This window comes from Notechis scutatus, chromosome 10 (genome assembly GCF_049901735.1).
Source record: "Notechis scutatus isolate UNSWTSFEM ecotype Mainland chromosome 10, rNotScu1.2, whole genome shotgun sequence".
Classification (NCBI taxonomy): Eukaryota; Metazoa; Chordata; class Lepidosauria; order Squamata; family Elapidae; genus Notechis; species Notechis scutatus.
The window spans coordinates 17,823,273-17,850,055 of NC_142018.1; the positions used below are offsets into that span (position 1 = coordinate 17,823,273).

The 26,783-nt window shown below is 44.7% G+C and overlaps 1 protein-coding gene across 1 annotated transcript; it reads left to right on the forward strand.

The window, feature by feature from the left end:
• The first annotated feature begins 22,555 nt into the window (after positions 1 to 22,555).
• Positions 22,556 to 26,682, forward strand: C1GALT1C1 (C1GALT1 specific chaperone 1). Its single transcript, XM_026674782.2, has 2 exons — positions 22,556 to 22,653; positions 25,388 to 26,682. Exon 2 carries the CDS (start codon positions 25,393 to 25,395, stop codon positions 26,344 to 26,346), a length of 954 nt encoding a protein of 317 aa, XP_026530567.2. The 5' UTR covers positions 22,556 to 22,653; positions 25,388 to 25,392; the 3' UTR covers positions 26,347 to 26,682.
• The last annotated feature ends 101 nt before the right edge of the window (positions 26,683 to 26,783 follow it).

Genomic DNA, 26,783 nt, shown 5'->3' on the forward strand with positions numbered 1-26,783 from the left:
ACAGTCAGAGGTGGGATTGGCCGGTTCTCCGAACTACTCAAAATTTCTGCTACCGGTTCTCCAGATTTGGTCAGAACCGGCTGAATACCACCTCTACTTGGTGTGCATGGCTTGGTGGGCATGGCAGGGGAAGGATACTGCAAAATCCCCATTCCCTCCCCACCCCACTAACCTGCTTTCCAGCTCCGTTCTCCTGTGGAGGGAAACCAAAACAGACCCAGCCAATCAGCTGGTACTCAATGAGAGGCAGAGAATAGATGGGGACAGGGCCAGTCAGAGTGGGTATTTGCCGGTTCTCCGAACTACTCAAAATTTTCATTTCTGGTTCTCCAGAACCGGTCAGAACCGGCTGAATGCCACCTCAGATTCCTGATGGCGAAATCTTTTGTGATCAACCCGGTCTTTGCCCCAAATGCCTTGAGCTTTCTGATCCCATCTGTCAACCACAAATAGTCCTCGAATGGTGAGTGAAAGAAAGACACCAAACTTCATGTCAGACTGCCAAGAAAGTCAATTGTATCTGAGGGAATATTTAGAAAACGAAAGATACAGGAGACCAGAACATTGGCAAGCTCTTCACAGATGTCAATCAGAGGTTCTGTCTTTTATAACTTCCAGTGTGTGATCAGGGTTGGTGATCGATCTTCAAAGCAGCTTTGACCCAACCCAATCCAATATTCACCTCTCAAGCTTTGGCAGCTTAAAACTTAAACCTACACCCCCTCTGGATCAAAAGCCCAACGTTGTTAAACTATGCGTATATGAGGAGGCTTTCCAGGAGGTGCTGAGCCCAAAAGTTGCTCGACTCCAAAATCTGAAGGAACTCATTTGCCTCAGAACCATTGCCAATGTCAGCCAACTGAAAGCACACTGAAGAGATCTTGCCATCTTGGCTGACTGAAGGGTGGCAGACCCAGAAATCTGGGTGTGAAAATGGAATACGCAATGCTGGGGCATCTCCAGCCTTAGAGATGCCTTCAAATTATAGCTCTCGTCATCTGGCATCTTCGCCTCTTCCAGTTGCAGGTGATCAGAGTTGTGGTTCTGGAGATTTCTCAGACCTGCTTGATCCTCATGAACAACCTCAAAAGGTCACCTCAAAATCTGTCCCTTTGACAGATGAACAAAATAACAGAGTTGGAAGGGACCTTGGAGTTCATCTAGTCCAACCCCCTGAACAAGCAGGACAGTCTATATACCATTGCAGACAAATGACTGTCTAGTCTCTTCTTGAAAGCTTCCAGTGATGGAGCATACACAACTTCTGAAGGCAAGTCATTTTATTGACTAATTGTTTCTCACTGCCAGGAAATTTCTCCTGAATTCTAGGTTGCTTCTCTCCTTGATGTGTTTCCATCTGTTGCTTCTTGTCCTGTCCTCAGGTACTTTGGAGAATAGTTTGACTCCTTCTTCTTTGGGGCAGCCCTCAACCTTCACTGAGATGTGTCAGCGTTGATCTCTAGACCAATACCCGATTTCCTGTTCCGTAAAATAGTATCCCAATGCAATAGGGATGGTTTTCTGTATTTTGAAGTCGGATCAATATGTATTCTCAACTAAAAGGTGGTAAAGGTTTCCCTTGTCCAGTTGTGTCCAACTCTGGGGACGGTGGCTCATCTTAGTTTCTTAGACGAGGGAGCCAGTGTTGTCTGAAGACACTTCTGTAGTCACGTGGCCAGCATGACTATCTGCCGAGATGCACAGAATGCTGTTACTTGCCCACCAATAAGTGGTACCTATTTATCTACTCGCGTCTGCATGCTTTGCAACTGGAGCAGGAGCTGGAGCAGGAAACAGAGGCTCACCCCATCACACAGTGCTCGGATCTCGAACCCAGACTGTGAGTGTTTTCCAGCTGACAAGCTCAGCGCCTTTTAAACCCCTGAGCCATCGCATTGTTTAGCCATCTTCCTAACAGCATCACGAAACCCAGGCTGCGAAACTTCCAAACTGCACCTCCCCGTATTCGACTCACATCCTTTGGAACTCAAATTTCCACCTTTAAAGAAGCAAAACATTTTCACGTCCAGCAGACTGTAGGCTTTTATTTCTGGAGACAGCCTGTTCCCAAGATCTTCAGCCGAGCTGAAACACCACAGAGGGAATAAGCGATAAGGAAACCTATAAAAAAAAATCTCGGGAGGACTGCAGAACAGTGAGGGGTGGGGGGGTCTGCTGCTTTCTTGCAGGTTGGTGCCCCTGTCAGTCAGCTGTGGAATTCCATTTTTTAGGGAAGAGTTTGTTCCCAGTGCAGGGGAAAAGCAAGCACGGAGAAAGGAGGAGGAAAAGGACCACGAAGCCACGGCTGGAACGTTCTTGCTAGCTAAACAGTGACATCTACAGCTGCATCGCAGGGAAGATATTTTTCTGCAGTGCAGATGCTTCGAAAGGAAGAACACTGGTGCATATCTCACACGTACTCCCATCGCTTCTCCGTGGAAAATACATGAAATCCAGTCTGACATCCACTTACGATCTACGGTGAGAATCAAGTTCCCTTGAAGTCAGGGCTGATGGATATTCACCATATTCATCAACTATTATTTCCGATGCTTTTGTGATGCTTTCCCTGCCTGTGATGAATTGGAGGTGTGTGTGTGTGGCGGGGGGAATACAAAATCAATCAAGTCACAAAACCAGGTGAAGTCCCTTTAATTCCTTCAACTTGGCTTCCAAGGTCCAATTATCATTGACTGGAGAAAAAACTGCCCCACAAACAGTTGCAAAAAGGAAGAAATGTTCAAACTCAAAATACACATAAATTATAAATAGAAAAAAACAACACAAACCACACTGAAGCAATTAATGAGACAAGGCAGGAGAAGGGCTTGAAGACATCCACAGAGATTGAAATACACACGCTGGGAAGGACGCCAAAACTCAGGTAAGAATTGTAAAACTAGAATTATTTCACACTTTGGTTCCAGCACTGGGTCATGAGCAGTTTGTCCTTATAAACAGTCCTCACAGCTGCAGCCCCTGAAGGGGATCAGGGCCCCTTCCCCCCCCGTAGACCATGCCATTCATGTTTCTCCCTTAACCTCTCCTCCCTGCGTGCCCTAGGATGAAGAGGGGATGGGCCTGGGTCTTCCTCTGAATGCCCAGCCAGCCTGTCTCCTTCCCCAGTTTCCTCCACCACCTCTGGAACCACACTTCCACTCCCTGTTGGCTATTCCTCCTCTCCCTCAGAGTCAGACTCCAACAGAGGCATGACACTGCCTTATCCACATGAAGAGGACAGGCAAAATTCCCAACCCTCCAAAATATTTTTTTTTTTTTAAAGGCAAAACCTGTGGCTATAATTAACAGAAGACTTCTTGCGCTGCTGCAGTGGACTGTAGCTTTTGTGCATGAGAGTGTGATCGGAATATTATATATATTGTTGTATTTAGGTTTATCATTAGTGGTTTATTTTTATTTTTGTATTACATTTTCATTATTATGATATATAATATCACCAACATGATATGGTGTTGGGGCTTATACTCATGTTTTTGTACATGGCAGAGACTCACACAATGGCAGCAGTCTATTGTAAAAAAAAAAAAATCTAATACTAAAAATAAACTTTTTATAACATTTTTTTTCTCCAGGCCTGGATATTTCTACTTTTCATAATTGCTAGTCATCCCTTTTTGACTGCCATTCTTCAAGTACCAAATTGATCCTCCCCTCCAACTACCTGTATCCAATTCCTCAGCTGAGCTAATTAAAAGGAAAAGAAAAAAACGAAAAGGAAGCGCCAGATAGAAAGTCCTCACTAATTATTCCAATTCCAGCAGAGGCTGCAACTTTTCATCATATTGTTAATTAGGCCAGTAATTGTGTTTAGGGAGGAAAAGTTTAAATTTAATAACTCACAGGAAGCCTACGCTGCCAACAAGACATGAGGACTTGCTCTGAATGCAGAATGTTCCATGAAGGACTCACAAATGTGGGAAGGTTTGTGTGAGTGTATGGGAGCAGGAATCCAATGTAAACAGTGATAGGTGACGTTGTTTTGATCATTGCTAGAGGAAGAGGAGGGAGGGGGAGGGAGGGAGGGAGGGAGGGAGGGAGGGAGGGAGGAAGGAAGGAAGGAAGGAAGGAAGGAAGGAAGGAAGGAAGGAAGGAAGGAAGGAAGGGAAGAAAGAAATAAGGGAGGGAGGGAGGGAAGAAAGGAAGGAATAAGGGAGGGAGGGAAAGAAGAAAGGAAAGAAAGAAGGAAGGAGCAAGGGAGGGAGGGGGAGGGAGGAAGGAAGAAATGAAAGCAAGAAGAAGGAAGGAGGGAAGGAGGAAAATGAATGCAGGAGGGAGGGAGGGGGAGGGGAGGAAGGAGGAGGGATGGAAAGAGGGAGAGACGAAGGAGGGAGGGGAGGGAGGGAGGAGGGAAGGAAGGAAGAAATAAGGAAAGGAGGGAGGGAAGGAGGGATGGAGGGATGGAGGGAGGATGGAGGGAGAGAGGAGGAAATGGAGGGAGAGAGGGAAGGAAGGAAGGAAGAAATAAGGAAGGGAGGAAGGGAAGGGAGGAAGGAAGGAACAAAGGAAGGAACGAAGGAAGGAACGAAGGAAGGAAGGAAAAAGTAGCCTCAAACTAGCATTCTATTGAACCAGTGTTTTTTCAAACTTGGCATGTTGAAGATGGATAGTTCTCAACTCTGGGAGGAATTCTGCAAGTGGAATTGCAGAATTGGAATTGCAGAATTGGAATTGCAGAATTGGAGTTGAAGTCCATCCGTTTCTCCAGCATGCCAAGGCTGGGAAACACTGTCTTACACAAGGAACAGGCAGAGAGATGGACACAGGGGGGCGGGGGGGGAAACAGAGGAAGTGTTCTCCATCTACCCCCCTTTACCCCCCTGAGGTCAGTAGGTCATGAAGTGCTGAAGAATCAACTCCTTGGGGTTCACATCTCCAACTCTATCTTTCATCCCTGAAAGCGCAGGAGTAAAATCCTGGTGGGTCAATGCCAAAAGCAAAGACCATCCTTTCCTCAACCAGAAATTTGGGGGAAACAATTTTCAGGACCTCAAATAGGTCAACAGATGAGCACACTCAAAACGATGCCCGATGCCAGAAGGTAGGGTATTTTTCCCATCCCAATGGGACAAGTGGGGGGATTCAAAAAAATTTTACTATTGGTTCTGTGGGCATGGCTTGGTGGGCATGGCTTGGTGGTCGTGGTAGGGGAAGGATATTGCAAAATCCCCCTTCCCTTCCCACCCCACTAACCTGCTTTCCAGCTCCATTCTCCTGTGCAAGGCAACCAAAGAAGACCCATCCGATTAGCTGGGACTCAACGGGAGGCAGAGAATAGATGGGGGCAGGGCCAGTCCGAGGTGGGATTTGCCGGTTCTCCGAACTACCCAAAATTTCCAGTACCGGTTCTCCAGAACCAGTCAGAACCTGCTGCATACCACCTCTGAATGGGACTCCAGCGCATCCCAATTTGAGAGCCAGTTTAGTCTAGTGGTTAAAGCACCAGGCTGGAAAACAAAAGACTGCCAGTTCTAGTCCCACCATAGTCATGAAAGCCAGCTAGGTGACTTCAAGCCAATCACCAGGAATCGGTGAGTTCTAGTCCCACTTTTGGCACAAAAGTCAGCTGAATGACTTTGGGCCAATTACCAGAAGATGGTGAGTTTTAGTCCCACCTTAGGCATGGGAGCCAGCTGGGTGACGTTGGACTGATCACCAGGAGGTGGTGAATTCTAGTTTCACCTTAGCCATGAAAGCTAGGTAACTTGGGACCAATCACCAAGAGACCCTGAATTCTAGTCCCGCCTTAGGCATTAATACCAACTGGATGGGCCAATCATCAGGTGATTGAGAGTTCTAGCCCCACCTCAAGCATGAAAGCTGGGTGACTTTGGGCCACGTCCTCTCTCTCTCTTAGCCCAACTCACCTCACAGGGTTGTTGTTGTGGAGAAAATAGGAGGACCTGCATTAGATATGTCCACCGCCTTGAATTATCTATAAAAATAACAAAGGCAGAATAGGAATAAATTCCTATCAATAAATGCAATGCAAAAGGGAGCTGCCTTGCTTTATGGCACCGTAGTTCCCTCTCTTTTTTTTACCCCCGCTTTTTTTCCATGACAAAACATTTTTTAAGTCAGGAAGAGAACTGGCAGCCTGGAAACCACCAAGGGAGATGATCTGATTACCGATCCAGGAAAAGATCTGCTGAGCCAGGCAGAATAAGAGCCTATTGTGGTGGTTTTTAGCCATTGGCAACTGCTGGATCATCATTACTCTAAAGTTGTCCTGTTTATATATAAAACACATTTACAGGACTCTTGTCCAGGGTTTTCCATCAATAGCCCAGTTCCACTTCCTTCATTTTTTTTTTGTTTCCTTTCCCCTTTCTTTTTCATTTTCAAAACTGTCATCTCATTCTTACTTCTTCTGGATCTCACAACTGCGTTTTTCCTGATGCACTGCAGAAGATTAACCTTTAAGCAAACAGTTCAATCTATAATAATAGAATAGAATAGAATAGAATAGAATAGAATAGAATAGAATAGAATAGAATAGAATAATAGAATATAATATAATATAATATAAAATAATAGAATAGAATAGAATAGAATAGAATAGAATAGAATAGAATAGAATAGAATAGAATAGAATAGAATAGAATAGAATAGAATAGAATAATATATATAAATATCTTATGCCACCACTCGAAATTCTAGACCTAGAAAACCTAGAACTACGCAGCCTTCGATCCCATCTAAGTATAGTATATAAAATCATACATTGCAATGTCCTACCTGTCAATGAATACTTCAGCTTCAACCATAACAATACAAGAGCACACAATAGATACAAACTCAAGGTTAACCGCACCAAACTTGATTGCAGGAAATACGACTTCAGCAACAAAGTGGTCAATGTCTGGAATACTCTACCTGACTCTGTAGTTTCTTCCCCAAACCCCCAAAACTTTAACTTTAGACTGTCTACTATTGACCTCACCCCTTTCTTAAGAGGTATGTAGGGGGTGTGCATACGCGCACCAACGTGCCTACTATCCCTGTCCTATTATTTATTTTTGTTTTTATTTTTCTTATATGTATCCATGTATTCATAACTATGTCTTTACTTATACCTATTTTGTAAGCAATTGAGAAAAATAAATAAATTTTACCATAAAGCCTACAAACTTGAAATTTGGCGCTTATGTTCCTCTTGACTTCTAGGTGCTCACTAAGAAAGGATGTTTTGAAATGACCATCAGAGCATTAGTATTTCCTATATTATTATTAACACGCTCTGATGCTAAGGAGTTCTACTCCCCCTCCCCACCTGAAAAGAAATCTGTTCCAAATGCAAAACACAAGCAGAGGAGAGGAGTTTCAGTTTCAGTTTCACAGCACCACGCAGCTTTAGTACAGAACAGTTGAGCTAAGCCATGCCCAGGCTCCTTGCTGTCTCCTTCTTGCTCACACAGAAAATATCCTTTCAGTTTCCAAACAGCCCTCAATTCACTGATACACTGACAGGACACTAACCAGATGAATACCAATGGATGCTGGTAGGCGGAGGCACAATTCCCCCCACCCTATTTTCCTCCCCAAAAACTAAGCCCCACCACATAGTTTCATAGCAAAGCACGGGTATCGAGCTAGTTATTTTATAAGGAAACTTTGAAGGAAATGTGTTCTCATCTCTGTTCGCCGTTCCACCTTCATTCTGAATTCTAAACATTTTTATTGTGTCTTTGCAATAGAATTTAAACTGGGTTATTGTTTTCTTTTCTCACCAGCTAAACAGCCAGTTCCCCAAAACAATCCAAAAATTATGGGCTGTTAGGATTAAGAATCTCATTTTTAACGTTACAATCCCCTCTCTGTGTACTTAGAAGTTGCTGGACTGTATTCAGAATAAAATTAACATGACTTCAGCTTCTTTTTTTAAGACCTTGCTCGATCTGCATAAATGCTTTTCAACTCACATCACTATGACGTTCAGAGGTTTCATTTCTGAAATAGTATTTTTGATATCATCATTGTGAAAACCTTTTGTGGAAGCCCAGATAATTTTCAAAAAGTAATTGTTTTCAACAGTTACTGCCAGCAGACCTAACAGTGGCAAGTTGTGTAAAACCGCTACTCTAACTTGCCAAGGGGGGGAGATAATACATTTATTATAATAATGTGACAGCCCTGTCAATCTCCCACTGTTATTTTAATTGTATTTATTAATGATGGGACTTGCTAATGGGAATAGAAAATCAAATTTGGCAGACGTCTCATCAGGCGCCTTTTCAAGCAGCCTAGGAAAGCTAGGGAGCTGGGTTTTAAAAATGTAATTTATTATTATTTTTTTCCTTGAATGTGTATTTCAAAGGCTGAGGATAGGAAGAGAAAAGAAACGTTTTGCTCACCAAAGCAGCTCGTGGAAGGAACAAAGGTCAAGAAATAACCTTAGCCAATGCTGCAGGCTGCATTAAGAAGAAGGATAGAATGAAGATTACGTGAAGTGTTAATACCACTTTATAAGGCCTTGGTAAGGCCACGCTTGGAATACAGCATCCAGTTTTGGTCGCCACGATATAAAAAAGATGTGGAGACTCTAGAAAAAATGCAGAGAAGAGCAACAAAGATGATTAGGGGACAGGAGGCTAAAATAAATGAAGAATGGTTGCTGGAATTGGGGATGTCTAGTTTGATGAAAAGAAGGACTAGGGATGACATGATAGCAGCCTTCCAATATCTCAGGGGCTGCCCCAAAGAAGAGGGAGTCAAGCTATTCTCCAAAGCACCTGATGTAGGACAAGAAGCAATAGGTGAAAACTAATCAAGGAGAGAAGCAACCTAGGACTAAGGAGAAATTTCCTGACAGTGAGAACAATTAATCAGTGGAACAACTTGCCACCAGAAGTTGTGGATGGAAAGTAATCAAGAACAGAACCAACCTAGAAGTAAGGAAAATTTCCTGGCAGTTGGGGGAGGGAGAGAGGGAGGGGGAGGGAGGGAAGGAGGGAGGGAGGGGAGGGAGGAAGAAAAGAAAGAAAAAGAAGGAAGGAAGGAAGGAAGAAAAGAAAGAAAGAAAGAAAGAAAGAAAGAAAGAAAGAAAGAAAGAAAGAAAGAAAGAAAGAAGGAAGGAAGGAAGGAAGGAAGGAAGGAAGGAAGAAAAAGAAAGAAAGAAAGAAGGAAGGAAGAAGGAAGAAGAAAGAAAGAAAGAAAGAAAGAAAGAAAGAAAGAAAGAAAGAAAGAAAGAAAGAAAGAAAGAAAGAGAAAGAAAGAAAGAAAGAAAGAAAGGAGGGAGGGAGGGAGGGAGGGAGGAAGGAAGGAAGGAAGAAAAAGAAAGAAAAGAAAGAAAGAAAGAGAGAGAGAGGGAGGGAGGGAAGGAGGGAGGGAGGGAGGGAGGAAGGAAGGAAAAGAAAGGAAGGAAGAAAGAAAGAAAAAGAAGGAAGGAAGGAAAGAAGAAAGAAAGAAAGAAAGAAAGAAAGAAAGAAAGAAAGAAAGAAAGAAAGAAAGAAAGAAAGAAAGAAAGAAAGAAAGAAAGAAAGATGACCTGTCTAGTAATGAAAAGGAGGGGAGAAAGCTGCTACTGGCTGCATCTTGCCAAGTTTCACATTCACACACACAAAACAACACACACACAAACACACACAAAGCCCTCCAAGGCTGCAGCCCACCCACAAGCCCTCTAAAATTCCTTTAATGGTGACCTTTCCCCCACACACACAAAAAAGGGGGATACAAATGACAAGACATCATAAATATCTTCGCTCCCACCTCACTCTTCCCAATGCACCAGTTACGGCTTCCACACGTCAACCTTCTGACACAAAATAAATTAAATTGGTTCTGTGGTGAAAAGTGGTGGTGGGGGGGAATAATAATAAATAATACCCGCTGGTTTGAGTGCTCTTTGCAAGGGAAGCATTTTCTAAAAAGCATTGGGTTTGTTTTTGTTTTTGTAAAAACAAAAACCAAAATACTCTTTGTAGAGACTGTTCTGACCCAAACCCTTTTCCAATAAAACCAACACAAACCAAAGGGAACAGAAACCCTTTAATGATTCTTACAAATCCCTGGTTAAAAGGCTGCTGCAAACTAATTAACTTTGATAAGCACAAGCCTCGTCAAAACTATGCGAGGCTGCCAAGAATAACAGATAAGGTTACCTAGAGATATTTTACAACACAAAGAGTCTTAAAATACCAACTTAAGATACTGCAATGTCCACGAGGCTGGAGTTTCAAAACGTCTTTGCCTTCTGCAAAGAAGGTTAGTTTCAGAGCTGGCTTTTATCTTCTTGAGGAAGGGGCCATTACCTTGCAACCTTACTCCCGAGTTGTCCATGCTGTTGTAGCTGCTCTTTCCTGCGAGCAATCCTGCGTGCACACACACTTCGCACAGGCTCCTCAGGAACCTCCTCATCGCTGCTGCCAGCCCCCACAATCTCTGAAGGCAGCAGTCCACTCCCTAATGGTCCTGGCCCCTCACCTGAGTCCTCACACTTCTCAGCCATCCACACCTGCTTCTCAGCCATCCACACCTGCTGCCGGCTAACCACAACAGAGACGGAGGCTGTATTTCATCAGGCTATCGAGTCACTTAAGACATTGTTTGAAGACTTAGCGATAACTTTCTCTAACTAAGTTCCCATGCAAAATAAAATCCTAACCTTTTTTTGTCGTAGCCTTTTTTTTTTTAATATCTTCTGGAAAAGAAAAAAAACTACGGATCATCCTCGACTTACGCCCACAATTCAGTCCAAAATATCCGTTGCTAAGCGAGACGGTTGTGAAGTGAATTTTGCCTCATTTGATAAACTTTCCTTGCCACCAATGCTACGTGAATCTCTGCAGTTGTTAAGTGAGTGACACGGTTGTTAAGTGAATCTGGCTTACCTGTTGGCTTTGCTCATCGGAAGGTTTCAAAAGGGGATCGCGTGACCCCGGCACTACGGAGACATCATAAATACGAGTATGTTGGCAAGCATCTGAATTTCGCTCACATGACCACAGGGGAATGCTGCAACAGTTGTAAGTGTGGAAAACGGTCCTAAGTCCCTTTTTCCAGTGCCGTTGTAACTTCAAATGGTCACTAAATGAATTGTATTGCCACGCCCCTGTTGGAGTCTGAATCAAAGGAGGAAGACGAACAGCTGACAGAGAGTGGGAGTGTGGCTCCGTTGGCTGTGGAGGAAACTGGGGAAGGTCAAAGTCCAGCTGGGCAGAGCAGGGAAGAGGTAGAACAAGGGAGAGGGAGTTCAGAGGAAGACCCAGGCCCACCCCCTCTTCATCCTAGGGCACACAGGGAGGAAGGGAGAAGGGAGCAATGCGAGTTGTGTGGCTTACGGGGGAGGAAAGGGCCCTGATTCCCTTCATTGGTCATAGCTGGGAAGAGAGTTTAAAAGAGATGCAAGCTGAGAGAGGCATCTGCTGGGAATAAACGTGAGTTTATCTTGTGTTGACTTTGGTTATCTGTGTTCCTGGCATCCTCCCAACCATGTTGAGTTATTGCCATGCCTTCACATCTGGAATTCCCCCTGTCAGACTAATTACCTCATCATGCCTTGATTGGACTTATAGTTACAGTTTTTGTTGACCATGTTTTGGACTTAATTTTCTGCAGCCAAAGGCTCTTCCTGGGACAGTTTTTCTCCAGCCCAGAAGGTAACCAGGACATTGGGGGCAAAGTTGGAGCTAATAAAGGGACTGTGTTGCCTTTGTGCCACGCCCCTTTGGGTCATCACATGTTGTATACCAAGGACTACATATGTACAAACCTGCCCAGGTTTGCTGGGTTCATGTAAAAAAATTCCTTCCCTAAACCAAAGTCTGTGAAGGCGCAAATCGGTAACCATGTTTTGATAGATTTTTCCTGAATTGGGCAGGAGATTAAAAGCATATTGGGAGATGGATGGGTTCATTTTCAATTTTATTCTCTCTTCTTCTTTTTTTCCCCCCCACTATGCCGCTTTTGACAGTGATGAATGGATGCCCAGGACCTCAGTATGGCTGGCAAGGGTGGGTTTTGAATTTTTTTACCGCCCGAGCAACAAGCGTACTCTGCGGCTTCATTTAACCCAGGAAGAGATGGACAAGGTGAATAAATCTTTTTCACTGATTTTTGGGGTAGGAAGGATAAGTGAGCAAGAAAGCAGGACCAAGGAGCAAGCAGGAAAAGGATGAGATAAAAGGGTTTTGTTTTTATTTTTTATTGATTTTCTGTTAAATACATTTTTAGTGCTTAATAAACATCGTGTGGTCTGGGTATATAATGTGGTTAACAATGCATATTTACATTCTAAATCTCCACCCCTTTTTTTCCCAACAGTTGGTAAAATAGATTTCATGTTGGATAATATTCTACATCTTCTTTCTGTTTCATTTTCAATGTCAATCTATCCATTTCTGCATAATCTAGTCTCTTCCTAACTATCTCTTCATCTCACAGTATGTCTTCATTTTTCCAGCTAAAAGGGTTTTAGAGGAGAGTCCTCATGAACTTCCAGATATGGAAGCCACGAACAAGGGGTTGGTCTAGAACAGTGATCCCCAACCTTTATGCCGCGCCCGTATCGGCATCAGCTGGGCGCTGCTGCCCGGCACGCACAGCTGGCGCCGCATCTTTGATGAAAAAGTGCCCGTGACCTCACCGGAAGCACTTTTTCATCAAAAAGATGGCGGCTAGGCTGTGAGCTTTTCCGGTAGAAATGGCTTTCTACCCGGAAAAGCTCACCGGAAGCACTTTTTCATCAAAAAGATGGCGGCGCCAGCAACCAGCGGCCCGGTAGGACTCGTCCGCTGACCGGTACGTCCACGGACCGGTGGTTGGGGACCCTGGTCTAGAAGACCTCCAAGGTTCCTTCCACCCCAGTGATGACCCAGAATGGGATACAAAACAAACACATCTCCCAAAAAGGTCAAACCTTGCCAAAGCGGTCGAATTAATATGTGAATTTTTTTTTTAACGAGCATGGAAATGCAATCATCCTGAGAACTAGTATTTCCATTTGACCATTGCAGCTAACTAGGCACACAAGCTGGTGTTGAAATTCTGGTTTTTTGTGGCTGTTCCGGGGTGACTTTGAAAATGGCACACTCTGGTTTTAAATCAATGATGACGGATTAATTGAGGCCGGTGCAAATCAGCTGCACTTTGCCGATGTCTTTAACTCTGAACTTCACGCTGCAGCGGTTCTCCGTTTTAACCAATTCCATCAGGGATGAAGCTCAAAAAAATACAACCCCGGCTGTTCTTTGCCCTGGTACAATTTGCATAAACCTTCAGAAGACGTTCAAGCAGTAATGGCAAAAGACGTTGGGTGGCGAGAAACCCAAGTCTTTATATTTTGTGGTCGTAAATCAAGGACTTTTATCTCTTCATCTGGTCTACCAGGGCCATATCTTCTTTGTCAATCAAAACTGCACTACCTAATCAAATCATCAGGCATATTTGGCTGGACGTTATTTCACTCTTGGTTCCAGAGGGCTCCACCACATCTTAAATTCATTTTGCTTGACCCATTTTATTATTTTCCATTCGCTGAACTGTAATTTTTCCAGCCAAACTCCAAGAGGCAGGCAGGCAGGCAGGCCGCCGTTCATTCAAATGTTCTTTGTCAACGTCTTCCTTTCCGCTTTCTTTGTTTGATACCATACCGCCGAAAATCATTGACAGCCGCAAGAAATGAGCCAGGGAAAATCCGAAGGGTGAAATAACTCCTACAATTATTTGAACTCATTTGGGTTTTTTTGGCCCTGACTGGAAATATTGATCTATTCATTCATCTCAAACACAGGCCGTGTTTGGAATAGGAAGTTGTTTGATGTAGCCTGCAGCGGGGGGAGGAGGAAAGGAGAAGGAGAAGAAAAGGAGGAGGAGGAGGAGGAGAAAACAAGAAGAAAAGGAGGAGGAGGAGGAGGAGGAGGAGGAGGAGGAGGAGGAGGAGGAGGAGGAGGAGGAGGAGGAGGAGGAGGAGGAAAAGAAGAAAAGGAGGAGGAGAAGGAAAAGAAAAGAGGAGGGGGAAACAAGAAAAAAAGAAGGGAGTAGAAGAGAAAAAAGAAGGGAGTGGAGGAGGAGAAAAAAAGAAGAGAAGGAGAAGGAGGAGAAAAGGAGGAGAAAACAAGAAGAAAAGGAGAAGGAGGAGAAAAGAAGGAGAAAGGAGGAGGAGGAGGAGAAGAAAAGAAGGAGGAGAAGAAAAAGAAAAGAGGAGTGGGAGACAAGAAGAAAAGAAGGAAGAGGAAAAGGGGAGGAGGAGAAAAAGAAGAGAAGAAAAAGGAGGAGGAGGAAAACAAGAAGAAAAGGAGGGGGAGAAAAGGAGGAGGAAGAGGAGGAGGAGGAGAAAGGAAGGAGAAGGAAAAGGAAAGGAGGAGGAGGAGGAGACAAGGAGGAGGAGGAGGAGGAGGAGGAGGAGGAGAATCTATTGATCTGAATTTCCCCAAAAACCAAAAAAGGGCCAATTGCTTCCTGTGCATTTTCTTCTTCTAGCTACAGGTGAAACTCGAAACATTAGAATATCGTTCATTTATTTCAGTAATGCAACTTAAAAGGTGAAACTAATATATGAGATAGACTCATTACATGCAAAGCAAGATAATTCAAGCTGTGATGTGTCATAATTGTGATGATGATGGCTTACAGCTCATGAAAACCCCAAATCCACAATCTCAGAAAATTAAAATATTACATGCAATCAATAAAATAAGGATTGTACATAGAACAGTATCGGACCTCTGAAAAGTATAAGCATGCATATGTACTCAGTACTTGATTTGGGGCCCTTTTGTAGCAGTTACTGCCTCAATGCAGCGTGGCATGGAAGCTATCAGCCTGTGGCACTGCTGAGGTGTTATGGAAGACCAGGATGCTTCAATAGCAGCCTGCAGCTCTTCTGCATTGTTCAGTCTCGTGTCTCTTATCTTTCTCTTGGCAATGCCCCATAGATTCTCTCTGGGGTTCAGGTTAGACAAGTTTGCTGGCCAATCAAGCACAGTATCCCACGGTCATTGAACCAGGTTTTGGTGCTTTTGGCAGTGTGGGCAGGTGCCAAGTCCTGCTGGAAAATGAAGTCAGCATCCCCATAAAGCTCATCTGCAGAAGGAAGCATGAAGTGCTCCAAAATCTCCTGGTAGACAGCTGCGTTGACCCTGGACTTAATGAAGCACAGTGGACCAACACCAGCAGATGACATGGCTCCCCAAATCAACACAGACTATGGAAACTTCACACTGGACTTCAAGCATCTTGCAGTGTGTGCCTCTCCATTCTTCCTCCAGACTCTGGGTCCTTGGTTGCCAAACGAGATGCAAAAGTTGCTCTCATCAGAAAAGAGGACTTTGGACCACTGAGCAACAGACCAGTTCTGTTTTTCTTTAGCCCAGGTAAGATGCTTCTGACGTTTTTTGTTGTTCAGGAGCGGCTTGACAAGAGGAATACGACATTTCAAGCCCATGTCCAGGATCTGTCTGTATGTGGTGGCTCTTGATGCACTGACTCCAGCCTCAGTCCACTCTTGTGAAAGTCCCCAACACTTTCAAATGGCCTTTTCCTGACAATTCTCTCCAGGCTGCGGTCATCCCTGCTGCTTGTGCACCTTTTTCTTCCACACTTTTCCCTTCCACATAACTTTCTATTAATGTGCTTTGATGCAGCACTTTGGGAACATCCAACTTCTTTTGCAATTACCTTTTGAGGCTTTCCCTCCTTATGGAGGGTGTCGGTGATGGTTTTCTGCACAACTGTCAGGTCAGCAGTCTTTCCCATGATTGTGATTCCTACTGAACCTGACTAAGACACCATTTTAAGGCTCAGGAACCCTTTGCAGGTGTTATGGCTTAATTGGCTGATTAGAGTGGGACACTTTGAGCCTAGAATATTGAACCTTTTCACAGTATTCTAATTTTCTGAGATTGTGGATTTGGGGTTTTCATGAGCTGTAAGCCATAATCATCTCAATTATGACAAATCACGGCTTGAACTATCTTGCTTTGCATGTAATGAGTCTATCTCATATATTAGTTTCACCTTTTCAGTTGCATTACTGAAATAAATGAACTTTTGCACGATATTCTAATTTTTCGAGTTTCACCTGTAGAAAAAGGCGACTAGCTAGAAAACAATCTAAGCTTCTTCTTTTACTTCCTTTTTTTATTATTTTCCTGAATGGGATTCCCATCAACCCTCCAGCTCTTGCGAAGGCCTGCTTTATATTTCAGTGATTTATCTTTTGCCATCAAAGGCCTGTTAAGTAACAAAATGGTTTTCAAAGAAAAGGGAAAGGCAGAGCTGGGTTGGTTTGTTTTTTCTAAGTTGCTGTCAAAAATTCTTTTCCCAGGACTCCACAATTCAACCCTCAGCTACAGGTATTGTGTTCGAATTAAGCCTCGACCTGGACATGTGTGTGTGTGTGTGTGTGTGTGTGTGTGTGTAGCGGTTATCAGTCATACCATTGTGACCCCCAAGTAAACCATATCCTGTGTAGACTTACTCTTGTAGAATAATATGGGGTAAACATATAGTTTCATTTCATGGCAATACAATTAAAATTAAACCAGGGGAGTAAACCCATACCAATTCTGCATTCTTCCCTTCTGTTTCATTCAAAACAACAATTTGGTAATTTCATTTCCATCTAGGCCTAAATATATTTCTTTTTTTGCAGCTTTTTGCTGTCTTTTTTCCCCTCACAGATGCCAAGGAAGTTCAGCAGTGAAGAAGGAGAGTCAACTTATATTTCAAAGCTCCTGAAGGCAGGAACGATGGATGAGAACTTACCAAGGAGAGAAGCAATCTAGTACTAAGGAGGAATTTCCTGACAGAACAATCAACCGGTGGAACAACTTGCCTTCAGAAGTTGTGGGTGCTCCATCACTGGTCTAAAATGGTATAGGGTTTCCCATTTGTGCAAAGGGTTGGACTAGAAGACCTCCAAGGTCCCTTCCAACTCTGCGATACTGTTAGTGACTGTGTCCTCTTTTCCAAGTTTCCATGTCCCCTTGTTGTGGTTAGCCAGCAGCAGGTGCGGATGGCTGAGGAGAGTGAGGACTCAGACGAGGGGCCAGGACCATTAGGGAGTGGACTGCTGCCTTCAGAGGTTGTGGGGGCTGGCAGCAGCGATGAGGAGGTTCCCGAGGAGCCTTTGCCAAGTGCACGTGCGCGCAGGGCTGTTCGCAGAAAAGAGCAGCTACAACAGCATGGGCGACTCGAGAGTAAGGCTGCAAGGTAATGGCCCCTCCTTCAAGAAGATAAAAGCCAGCTGTGAATCTAACCTTCTTTGCAGAAGGCAAAGACGTTTTGAAACTCCAGCCTCGTGGACATTCCAGTATCCTGAGTTTGCCTTTGAAGATTCTTGTATTGCGAATTATATCTTGTCTGTTATCTTTTGGCAAGTCTCGCACAGTTTGGCAAGGCTTGTGCTTATCACAGCTAATTATTTTGCAAAAGCATTAGAAGGTTTCTGTTCCTTTTGAATTGTGTTTGATTTGTTGGAAAAGGGCGTGGGTCAGAACACCTCCTGTGCCTATTGCAGAGGTCTCCAAACTTGGCAACTTTAAGACTTGTGGATTTTAACTCCCAGAATTCCCCAGCCAACATAGCTGGGGAATTCTGGGAGTTGAAGTCCACAAGTCTTAAAGTTGCCAAGTTTAGGGGGCCCTGGCCTATTGAGACCTCTGGGAACCCTCAATTTCACCTGAAGTGTGTGGTCCACACCTGGAGAAATATAGCTGCAATCTGCTAAATTAAAAAGGTTTAATTCTCGCCAAAGATTTCCACTGTTCCAGATCAGGGCAGAAGTAAGCATCCCTGAACATTTTCCTGCTGTCTCAGAAAACTTTTTTGTTTCCAAAAGAGGAATGTATTAGTTTACTTTATTTTTTCCCCTGGCATGAATAAAAGATGTTTAGTAGTCAAATCTCTACCATAAACAAGCTACTGGAAGAGGCTATGACACTTGACAGATGTGAACGACAGCGCTGTCACCTTGCCCGTTTATTGTCTTGTACGTGGGCACAGCAATGCCTGTTCAGCTGCAGATTAACAGGCTCTCTGTCATGCCCCTGGTGGAGACTGACTCTGAGGGAGAGAAGGAACAACCGACAGGGAGTGGAGGTGTGGCTCCGGAGGTTGTGGAGGAGGCTGGGGAAGGGCAGAGGCCGGCTGGGCAGTCAGAGGAGGACCCAGGCCCATCCCCTCTCCATCCTAGGGCACGCAGGGAGGAGAGGATAAGGGAGAGACGTGGTCTACTTGGGAGGAGAGGGCCTTGATCCTCTTCATGGGCTGCAGCTGTGACAACTGAATAAGAGGACAGACATGTGTATGGGCGAACGCTGGAAACAAAGCGTGGAAATATCTCTAGTTTATGGTTCCTCTCTGAGTTTGGCGTCCTTCCCAGTGTGTGTTCTGTTATCTGTGGACCTCCTCCAGCCCTTATCTTGCCTAATTTGTGTTGGGTTTTTTCCTTCTTCTTGTAACTGTTTGTGTGGGATTTTTTTGTCTTCCATCAAGGATAATCGGAGCTTGGAAGCAAAGTGAAGGAATAAAAGGGGCTTCACCTGTTTTCTGTGACTGTGTTTGTTTTGTATCTCACCCTGGGTCATCATACTCTCTCCATGGAAGATGGGAGGTTTGGGGGGCAGAGCATTCTCACACACACACCCCACAGGAATTGCAGAGAAGACTCCAGCAAAGGGAGTGAGGCTTCCATAACCTTCAACCAAAGAATATAATATTTATTAAATTGATATGCTGCCCAATTCCCAGCCACCATCAGCAGTTTGCAATTGTTAAAATAAAATAGGACCAGAGATGGTATTCAGCAGGTTTTGACCCGTTCTGGAGAACCGGTAGCGGAAATTTTGAGTAGTTCAGAGAACCAGCAAATACCACCTTTGACTGGAGATTTTACAGTATCCTTCCCCTGCCAAACCCACCAAGCCATGCCTACAGAACTGGTAGTAAAAAAAAAAAAAATTGAATCCCACCACTGAATAGAACAGAATTCTTTTATTGGCCAAGTCTGATTAGACTCACAAGGAATTTGTTTCCGGTGCATAAGCTCTCCATGTGCATACAACAATAGTGATAAAAGGTTTAATTGTTTGAAATTAAATTTACAAGATTATATTGTTAAAACAGAGAATAGGGGGAAACAAAAACTAGAAAAAGAGCCCTAGGGCAAAAGAAGACTTTTGGGAATAGAATAGAATAGAATAGAATAGAATAGAATAGAATAGAATAGAATAAGGAATGAAGAATAGGAGAATAGAATAGAATAGAATAGAATAGAATAGAATAGAATAGAATAGGATAGGAATATGGAGGATAGGGTAGGATAGGATAGGAGAGTTGGAAGGGACCTTGGAGGTCTTCTAGTCCAACCCCCTGCTTAGGCAGGAAACTCTATACCATTTCAGACAAAAGGTTATCCAATCTCTTCTTAAAAACTTCCAGAGTTGGAGCATTTACAACTTCTGGAAGCAAGTTGCCCACTGGTTAATTTCTCTCTCTCTCTCTCTCTCTCTCTCTCTCACACACACACACACACACACACACACACACACACACGTATGTATGTATGTATATTCTGCATTTTGTGTTTGTAACTTTGTTTGGAAGAAAACAAAAACAGGTTAAAAAATAGAGTCAGTTCTGAGTCAGCCAGGGTAGGATTTGCAAAAGTTCCTCCGTGATGGTTTTTCACCCCAAGAGAGAGAAAGAGAGAGAGAGAGAATCTATTGGACTGACACAGAGAATCTGTTGCGGAATTTATCATCCTGTCAAGGGCACAAACGCTGCTTTGAGCACCAGCAGGAAAAACAATTTGCTGAAGCAGTAAGTTGCAATTCATCGAAACCCCCACCCCTTCTTCCCAGTGTCCTGGTTCCACACTCAACAGCTGCTGAAGTGGAACTTGAAATATGGGGATGTGGTGAGGCAGAGCGCGGAGGGGGAAATGGATAATGCCACCCTTTTGGAGCTGGCCCTGGTGCCAGCAGGATCGGATCACCTCCCGATACTGGCAGTTCTTGGCAGTCCATTTGGGGGCATTTCGTGGGGAAACGGGGTGCAGCCGGATGCCCCCCCTCCATCCCTGCTCAAGTGCATTGCAAAATAGCCAGCAGCCCCCCCCCTCGCATGCAAAGAAGCAGGAGTGTGCACAGGTGTGTCGTTTTCTCTTCTTTACAACTGAGGATGGGAGCCCAAGCAAAAAAAGCCATTTGCTGCCCTGAAGCAGAGGTGAATTCAGACACACCACAGAACACCACCGTTCCTAAAGCTCTTTTTGCAGGGGGGAAAAAAAATCTCGCTTGGCTCACTCACCCACCCACCTGCCCTCCTCATACGGTCCAAAGGCGGTAAGGAAGGCCTGTGTTTGGGGTTAGTCTGGGGGGGGAACCCCAGGGGAGGTACAGCTGGTTTCGTTGCATTTTGCATTTTTCTTCTGCTGTATATTTACCTTTTGTTTTGTTTTGTTTTTAAAACACTGTTTAGTCCTTAGCCCTTCCTAGACTGTAAACTTAAAAGGAAGGTTTATGACATTTGTTGCAATAACCATATGATGGCCATTGGTTAGAAGGGGGAGGAGGGGGGGAAGAGAAGGAAAAGAAGGAAGGAAAAGAAGGAGGAGAAGAGGAGGAGGAAGAGAAGGAAAGGAGGGGGAGGAGGAGAGAAGGGAAGAGGAGAGGAGGAGGGGGAAGGAAAAGGAGGGGGAGGAGGAGGAGGAAGAGAAGGAGAGGAGGGGGAGGGAGGAGAGAAGGAAGAGGAGGAGAGGAGGAGGGGAAGAGAAGGAAAAGGAGGAGAGGAGGAGGAGGAGGAAGAGAAGGAGAGGAGGGGGAGAGGAGGGAGAGAAGGAAGAGGAGGAGAGGAGGAGGGGGAAGAGAAGGAAAAGGAGGAGAGGAGGAGGAGGAGAAACCACCATTTTTTGTAAGAACAGATGCAACACCAAAATAAATAAATACATAAGCAAGCCGTAATCTCCCATTTCTTTCTTTCTGGCCACAAGATGGCAACCTGTCATTTCTTCTTTCATCCATTCTTCTTTCTCTTCTGTAAAAACTCAGTACCACCTTCTTCAAATCTCCAGCTGTGCCAGATTACGACTTCCATCATCCATCCCACACAGCTGCAGATGTGGATCAACCATCCTTAGAAGATACCAAACCAGGCAAGATTTTTTTTTTCTTGGAAACTTTGGAAAGAAACCGTTTTTAACCACCATCCTGGCTTATGACCGCAATAAGCAGGCTCCATGAACAGTCGTATGATGAAGACTACCTGTATAAAACCTATTCTGGCCAAAATGTATATATAAAATCTTTTTTCCAATGGCCAGCTGGGAAGGAAGGAGTGGCAGAAAAGTCTTGCTATGAGCAATTGAAAAGAGTGGGGGAGAGCTGGAACTTCAACTGCACCATCAGGTCTGCTATTCTCCTGCTTGGTGGGCACTTTAGACCTGCTCAGAAATGCCCAACCTAATGCAAATTTAAATTTGGTTGGAAAGACTTCTGTCCATGCTCAGAGATCCCCCCGGAGATCCCCAAATAAAATTTCTATTTAGGGGAAGGTTATTCCACTCTATGGGGGGAATCCCTTGTTGAAGTTTTTTTAAGGGCACAAGCTTAAGTCAGAGAGAAAAAGAAAGAGAGAAAAAGAAACACAGAGAATAGAATAGAATAGAATAGAATAGAATAGAATAGAATAGAATAGAAATGGGATGGGATGGGATGGGATGGGATGGGATAGGATAGAATAGAATAGAATAGAATAGAATAGAATAGAATAGAATAGAATAGAATAGAATAGAATAGAATAGAAATCAGGAAAGTATAGAACAGAATAGAAATCAGGAAAGTATAGAACAGAATATGGAATGGAATAGAAACAGAATAGAATAGAATTCAGAATAGAATAATAACATTATTATTATTCATTAAAGTGAAATTTCGTGTGTGTGTGTGTGTGTGTGTGTGAGAGAGAGAGAGAGAGAGAGAGAGAGAGAGAGAATATTATTCCTAAGGGGAACCAAATCTAAATAATTGTACATACACTTCCGATGATCAATGGACTGGCACCGATGCAAGTGCAGGGGAAATGACTCCTTCTCGACGTTGCGTTTAGGAATATCTGGAACAACAAAGGGCGGAGGCCCCGAGTTCAAATCCCCGCCGACCTGCCAAGCTGCCTGAGCCAGCATTTTTCTTCCAACCGTAAACCACCTCATAGAACCCCTTTAGGAAGGGGAGACAGAGAGATAGGTCCTGCTGCGGTCGAGTGAGTGCCGGAAGTGTTAGCTGCAAGCTCCCTTGATTTTTCTCTTTGATCCTTAGAAGCTTCATCCTCTCCCTACCCCGCCCACAGGGAAGAGGAGGAGGCGTGGCCAGAAGAGATGCGACGTTTCTGCCTCTTCTGCCCCGCCCGCCAGCGGTAGGCGTGGCCAAAGTGACGCTTACGCTTCTGTCTCTCCCCTGCCTCATCCCCGAGCTGGAGGCGTGGCCAAGAGTGACGGTTACGCTCTCGCTCTCTCTCTCTCCCCTTGCCCCGCCCGCGAGAAGGAGGCGTGGCCTAAGTGACGCTTACCCACTTCTGTCTCTCCCCTGCCCCGCCTTCCGGGAGGAGGCGTGTCCAAAAGGAGAGGGCGGTTCCGCCATAGAGAGCAAGGAGAGGGAGCGGAAGTAGATCCGGATTTCTCTTGCTGGCAGGGAGGTGAGTTGGTGGCGGGGGGTCCCACTCCGGATTAGGGGAGGTGGGAGGGGTGGGATGGGGTAGGGGGCTGCTGTATCTCTTTGCCTCGACCCCTCCCCAGCTCTGCTGGTCTCTGCAGCCCCGTCTCCCCTGAGCTTTCCCCCCCTCCCCACTGCCATCTGTGGGGTTCAGATAGATTGCCTGGGCACCTGGAGGCTCTACTTCGCTTCCCCATCTACAGGGTCAAAAGCCTTTTTGGGGGAGATTTTTTGGGAGGAAAAGCTAGGAGTGGATACCCCCACCTCCCCCCCAAAAAAAGAATATTTCTTTGCTCAGCCTGCATCACCTTGGGCAGCTTCGGAAGTCATTTATTTAAAATTATTTAAAATTAGTAATTGATTGAATTTGGTTCGTTAAAAGAAATCACCAATAATCTTGGTTTGGAAAACTGTGATGGGTCGGTCCTCGACTTGCAACCGTTCCACTTAGTGGCCGTTCCAAGGGATGGCGGGGGGGCATTTTTCCACGCTTTACAGCCTCCCCGTGGTTGCATGATCAACAAACGCTGGGCCACCAGTTCATACTTACGACGGTCGCAGAGTCCAAGGGTTACATGATCCCCTTTTGCAACCTTCTGGCAAGCAAAGTCAGTGAGGAAGCCAGATTCACTTAACAACCGAGTTGCTGAACTTAATGACCAAAGGGGTTCACTTAACGGGACAGGCCATAAAATGGGGTGAAACACATTGAAATGTCTCTCTTAAACAGAAATGTGGAGCTCAATTGTGGTCATAAAACGAGGACTGCCTGTATTCCTAAATTAGAGAGATGATGGGAGTGTAGCTTCAAACCAAAAAACTCAAATTTCCCAGTTTTTAAAATTTTCCAGGCCTTTGAATCAGAGCCTGTTTTTACAAAGTGAAGCTCTTTCCGGCCTCTTTCCCTGCTAAGAATGCAGGGGGGAAAAAGAAAAGGAACACCCTGTTTTTCAACTTTAGCAACCTTTAAGATGTGTCAACTTCAATTCCCAGAATTCTCCATCCAGCATTGCCAGCTAGGGGATTCTGGGAGTTGAAGTTCACACTTCTTGAACGTGCCTGCATTGACAAATAGTAGCTTATTTGGTTAATAGCAGTTTAAAATTCCCTTCTGGCTGATTGGTGGCTGAAACAAGCCTAGTTTTCAGGACTTTGGTCAAATAAACCACTCTGAAACCATTATTTATTTGCAAAGGAGCTGCTTGTTTAAAGCCAACCACCATTTGCTGATTTTAGGCTATATTAACAAGTTTGGCTTACTACAAACAGAAATTATTTCATATTTCTAGTGGGTGTATTAGAGATCGGGGATCAAAAGTGTGTTTAAAGAATTTTTGGCCTTCTTTAAGCTGCCTTTAAAATCATTTTTTTTCTCCACCAGAGTTCTGCATTGAAAATGACATTTTTTTTCTCCCGAATTCCCCCCATTCTAGTTCACATAATGTGCTTGAACATATACATACACGTTTGCTTTGGGCCAAGTTTGTTCTGCGAGTAGAGTCATAGTGTGTTTTACACATCTGGTGCATTTCAGTCTAATCAATATTTACCTTGTTCAGTTTTGCCTTGGAATGATGCAAATCCTTCCCTTGCTGTCTCTGCCATATACTGTAATAAATCTACTTTGGCTGTATTTACAGAGTCCGCTTACCTGATGGTGTTCTCTGAACCATGATTTATAAATGAATTCAAAATTTTAGGCCTGGGTTTACAAACGTGTAGCTTTAGCCAGACCACTGCTTGTGGTGTTCAGAAATTTATACAGGTAGTCCTCAACAAGAGTTTGTTTAGTAATCGTTCAGTTATACTTTTAGGCCTGGGTTTACAAAACTGTAGTTTAGTGTGCTGTGTAAACCCACACCACTGCTTGTCTTCAGAAATTATACAGGTTAGTCTTTGATTTACAATGGTTTGTTTAGGGACTGTTGGAAGTCAAAACAGCATTGAAAAAAGTGACTTACGATTCTTCTTCACGCTTACGAGTCTGGCAGCATCTCCACTCGTATTTATGATGGTTGCAGTGTCCCAGGGATCATGTGATCACCATTTGTGACCGGGAAAGCCAGATCCACTCAAACAACGGTGTTAGTAACTTAACTGACACAGTGATTGACTTTAACAACTGCAGCAAGATCATAAAATGGAAGAAAATTAACTCGCTTGGCAATAAAAAAATTGAGCTCATTGTGGTCCTAAGTTGAGGACTACTTGTAGTTTTCAGATTCTCAGTCATCCACGTCCTGGTTGTCCCAAAGGTGCTTTTTTTTTCCAAGAGGCAACTGGATTTTCTGGTGGTTGTTTTTTTTTCTTTGAAGACGTTTTGCTTCTCATCCGAGAAGCTTCTTCAGCTCTGACTGGGGAATGGAAGGATTGATACGCCTTGCAGACAGCCGGTCATTTGCATCTTTTTGGAGAGTCTTTGAGGCCACCTGGAGGTTTATCTGTGTCACCCAAGTAGTGCAAATGAGTATGGGGTGGCCTCAACGACTTTTAAAAGAATGCAAATGACTAAGCTGTCTGCAAGGCGTATTAACCCTTCCATTCCCCAGCATCCAGTCAGAGCTGAAGAAGCTTCTTAGATGAGAAGCGAAACGTCTTCCAAGAAAGACCAGTGGCCTCTTGGAAAAAGCATCTTTGGCATGCCCTCAGATGAGCAACCTGTTGAATCTTCACTCAATAACCCTGTATTTTTTTTCCCTGCTCCGTATAATATATAGAAATCATGTTTCCCGAAAGCGGCTCCTTCGTAAAGGGCATGTTGCTTGGAGGGATTTGCTGCGTCCTGGTGACCCTTCTGGGACACATTAGAACGGGCCACACTACTACGAAATCTCACGACCACCGACACCTCCAAGCTCCCAAGAAAGAGGACATCCTCAACCTCTCCAAAGAGAAGCGCTTGGAGCTGACCCAGAGCCTCCGGGTCTACTGCATAATCCTGGTCAAACCAAAGGATCTGGGACACTGGGCCGCTGTGAAGGAAACCTGGAGCAAACACTGCGACAAAGCCGAGTTCTACAGCTCCGAGAACGTCAAAGTCTTCGACTCCATCGTGCTGAACACGGACGACATGTGGACAATGATGCGCCAGGCCTACAAATACACCTACGAGAATTACCGCGACGGCTACAACTGGTACTTCCTCACCTACCCTACCACGTTCGCCATCGTAGAAAACCTCAAGTACTTCCTGCTGAAGCAAGACGCCAGCCAGCCGTTCTACACGGGCCGGACCGAATCCTCGGGCGACCTGCAGTACGTGAACGGAGCTGGCGGGATCGTCCTAAGCGTGGAATCCTTGCGGCGGCTCTACCGGATTTTCCAAGACCCGGATAAGTGCCCGGAACACGGAGGCATGATTTGGAAGCTTTCCGAAGATAAACAGCTGGCCTTGTGCTTGAAGTACGGCGGGGTCCATGCCGAAAACGCCGAAGATGCGGGGAAGAAGGACATTTTCAACACCAAGTCGGTGGGCGCCCTCATCAAGGAAGCCATGGCGAACAGCCCGCAGGAGGTGGTGGAAGGCTGCTGCTCGGATATGGCCATCACGTTCAGTGGCCTGTCGCCGAACCACATGCATGTCATGATGTACGGGGTCTACAGGCTCCGAGCGTACGGCCACACTTTCAACGATGCCTTAACTTTCCTCCCTCCGCCAGACTCCGATAACGACTGACGAGGGCCGCGGGGAAAGGCGGCCCCCGCCACACACGCCATCAGGTGTAGTGTCCATCAGCAAGCAGCATGTATTGAGGGCAAGTTCCAAATCTGAACTTTATTAGCCTTGGCATCTGGTTTTGTAATCTTTGCAAAAGGGGAGGGAGAAGGTTTCCCCGTTTTTTAAAACCGACAAGCCCTTTTTATACACCTGTGAATGTCACCTGGAGGGGAGGAGGGGAAAAATAAAAAAAGAACACTTCCGAAGATTTCTTTTCGTCGACAAATTGCGTAGCGGGTATGTAAATATTTAAAATCAAGATGAATCTACTGTAAATTAAATCTATTTTTGCAACGGGGGGGCATCCTGCGTCTTCTTTTAGCACAGCATGGCACCCCGATGGCCATCGCACCGGAAGAAAGGGAAGAGAGAACCTTTTTTTAATCCTAAAATCT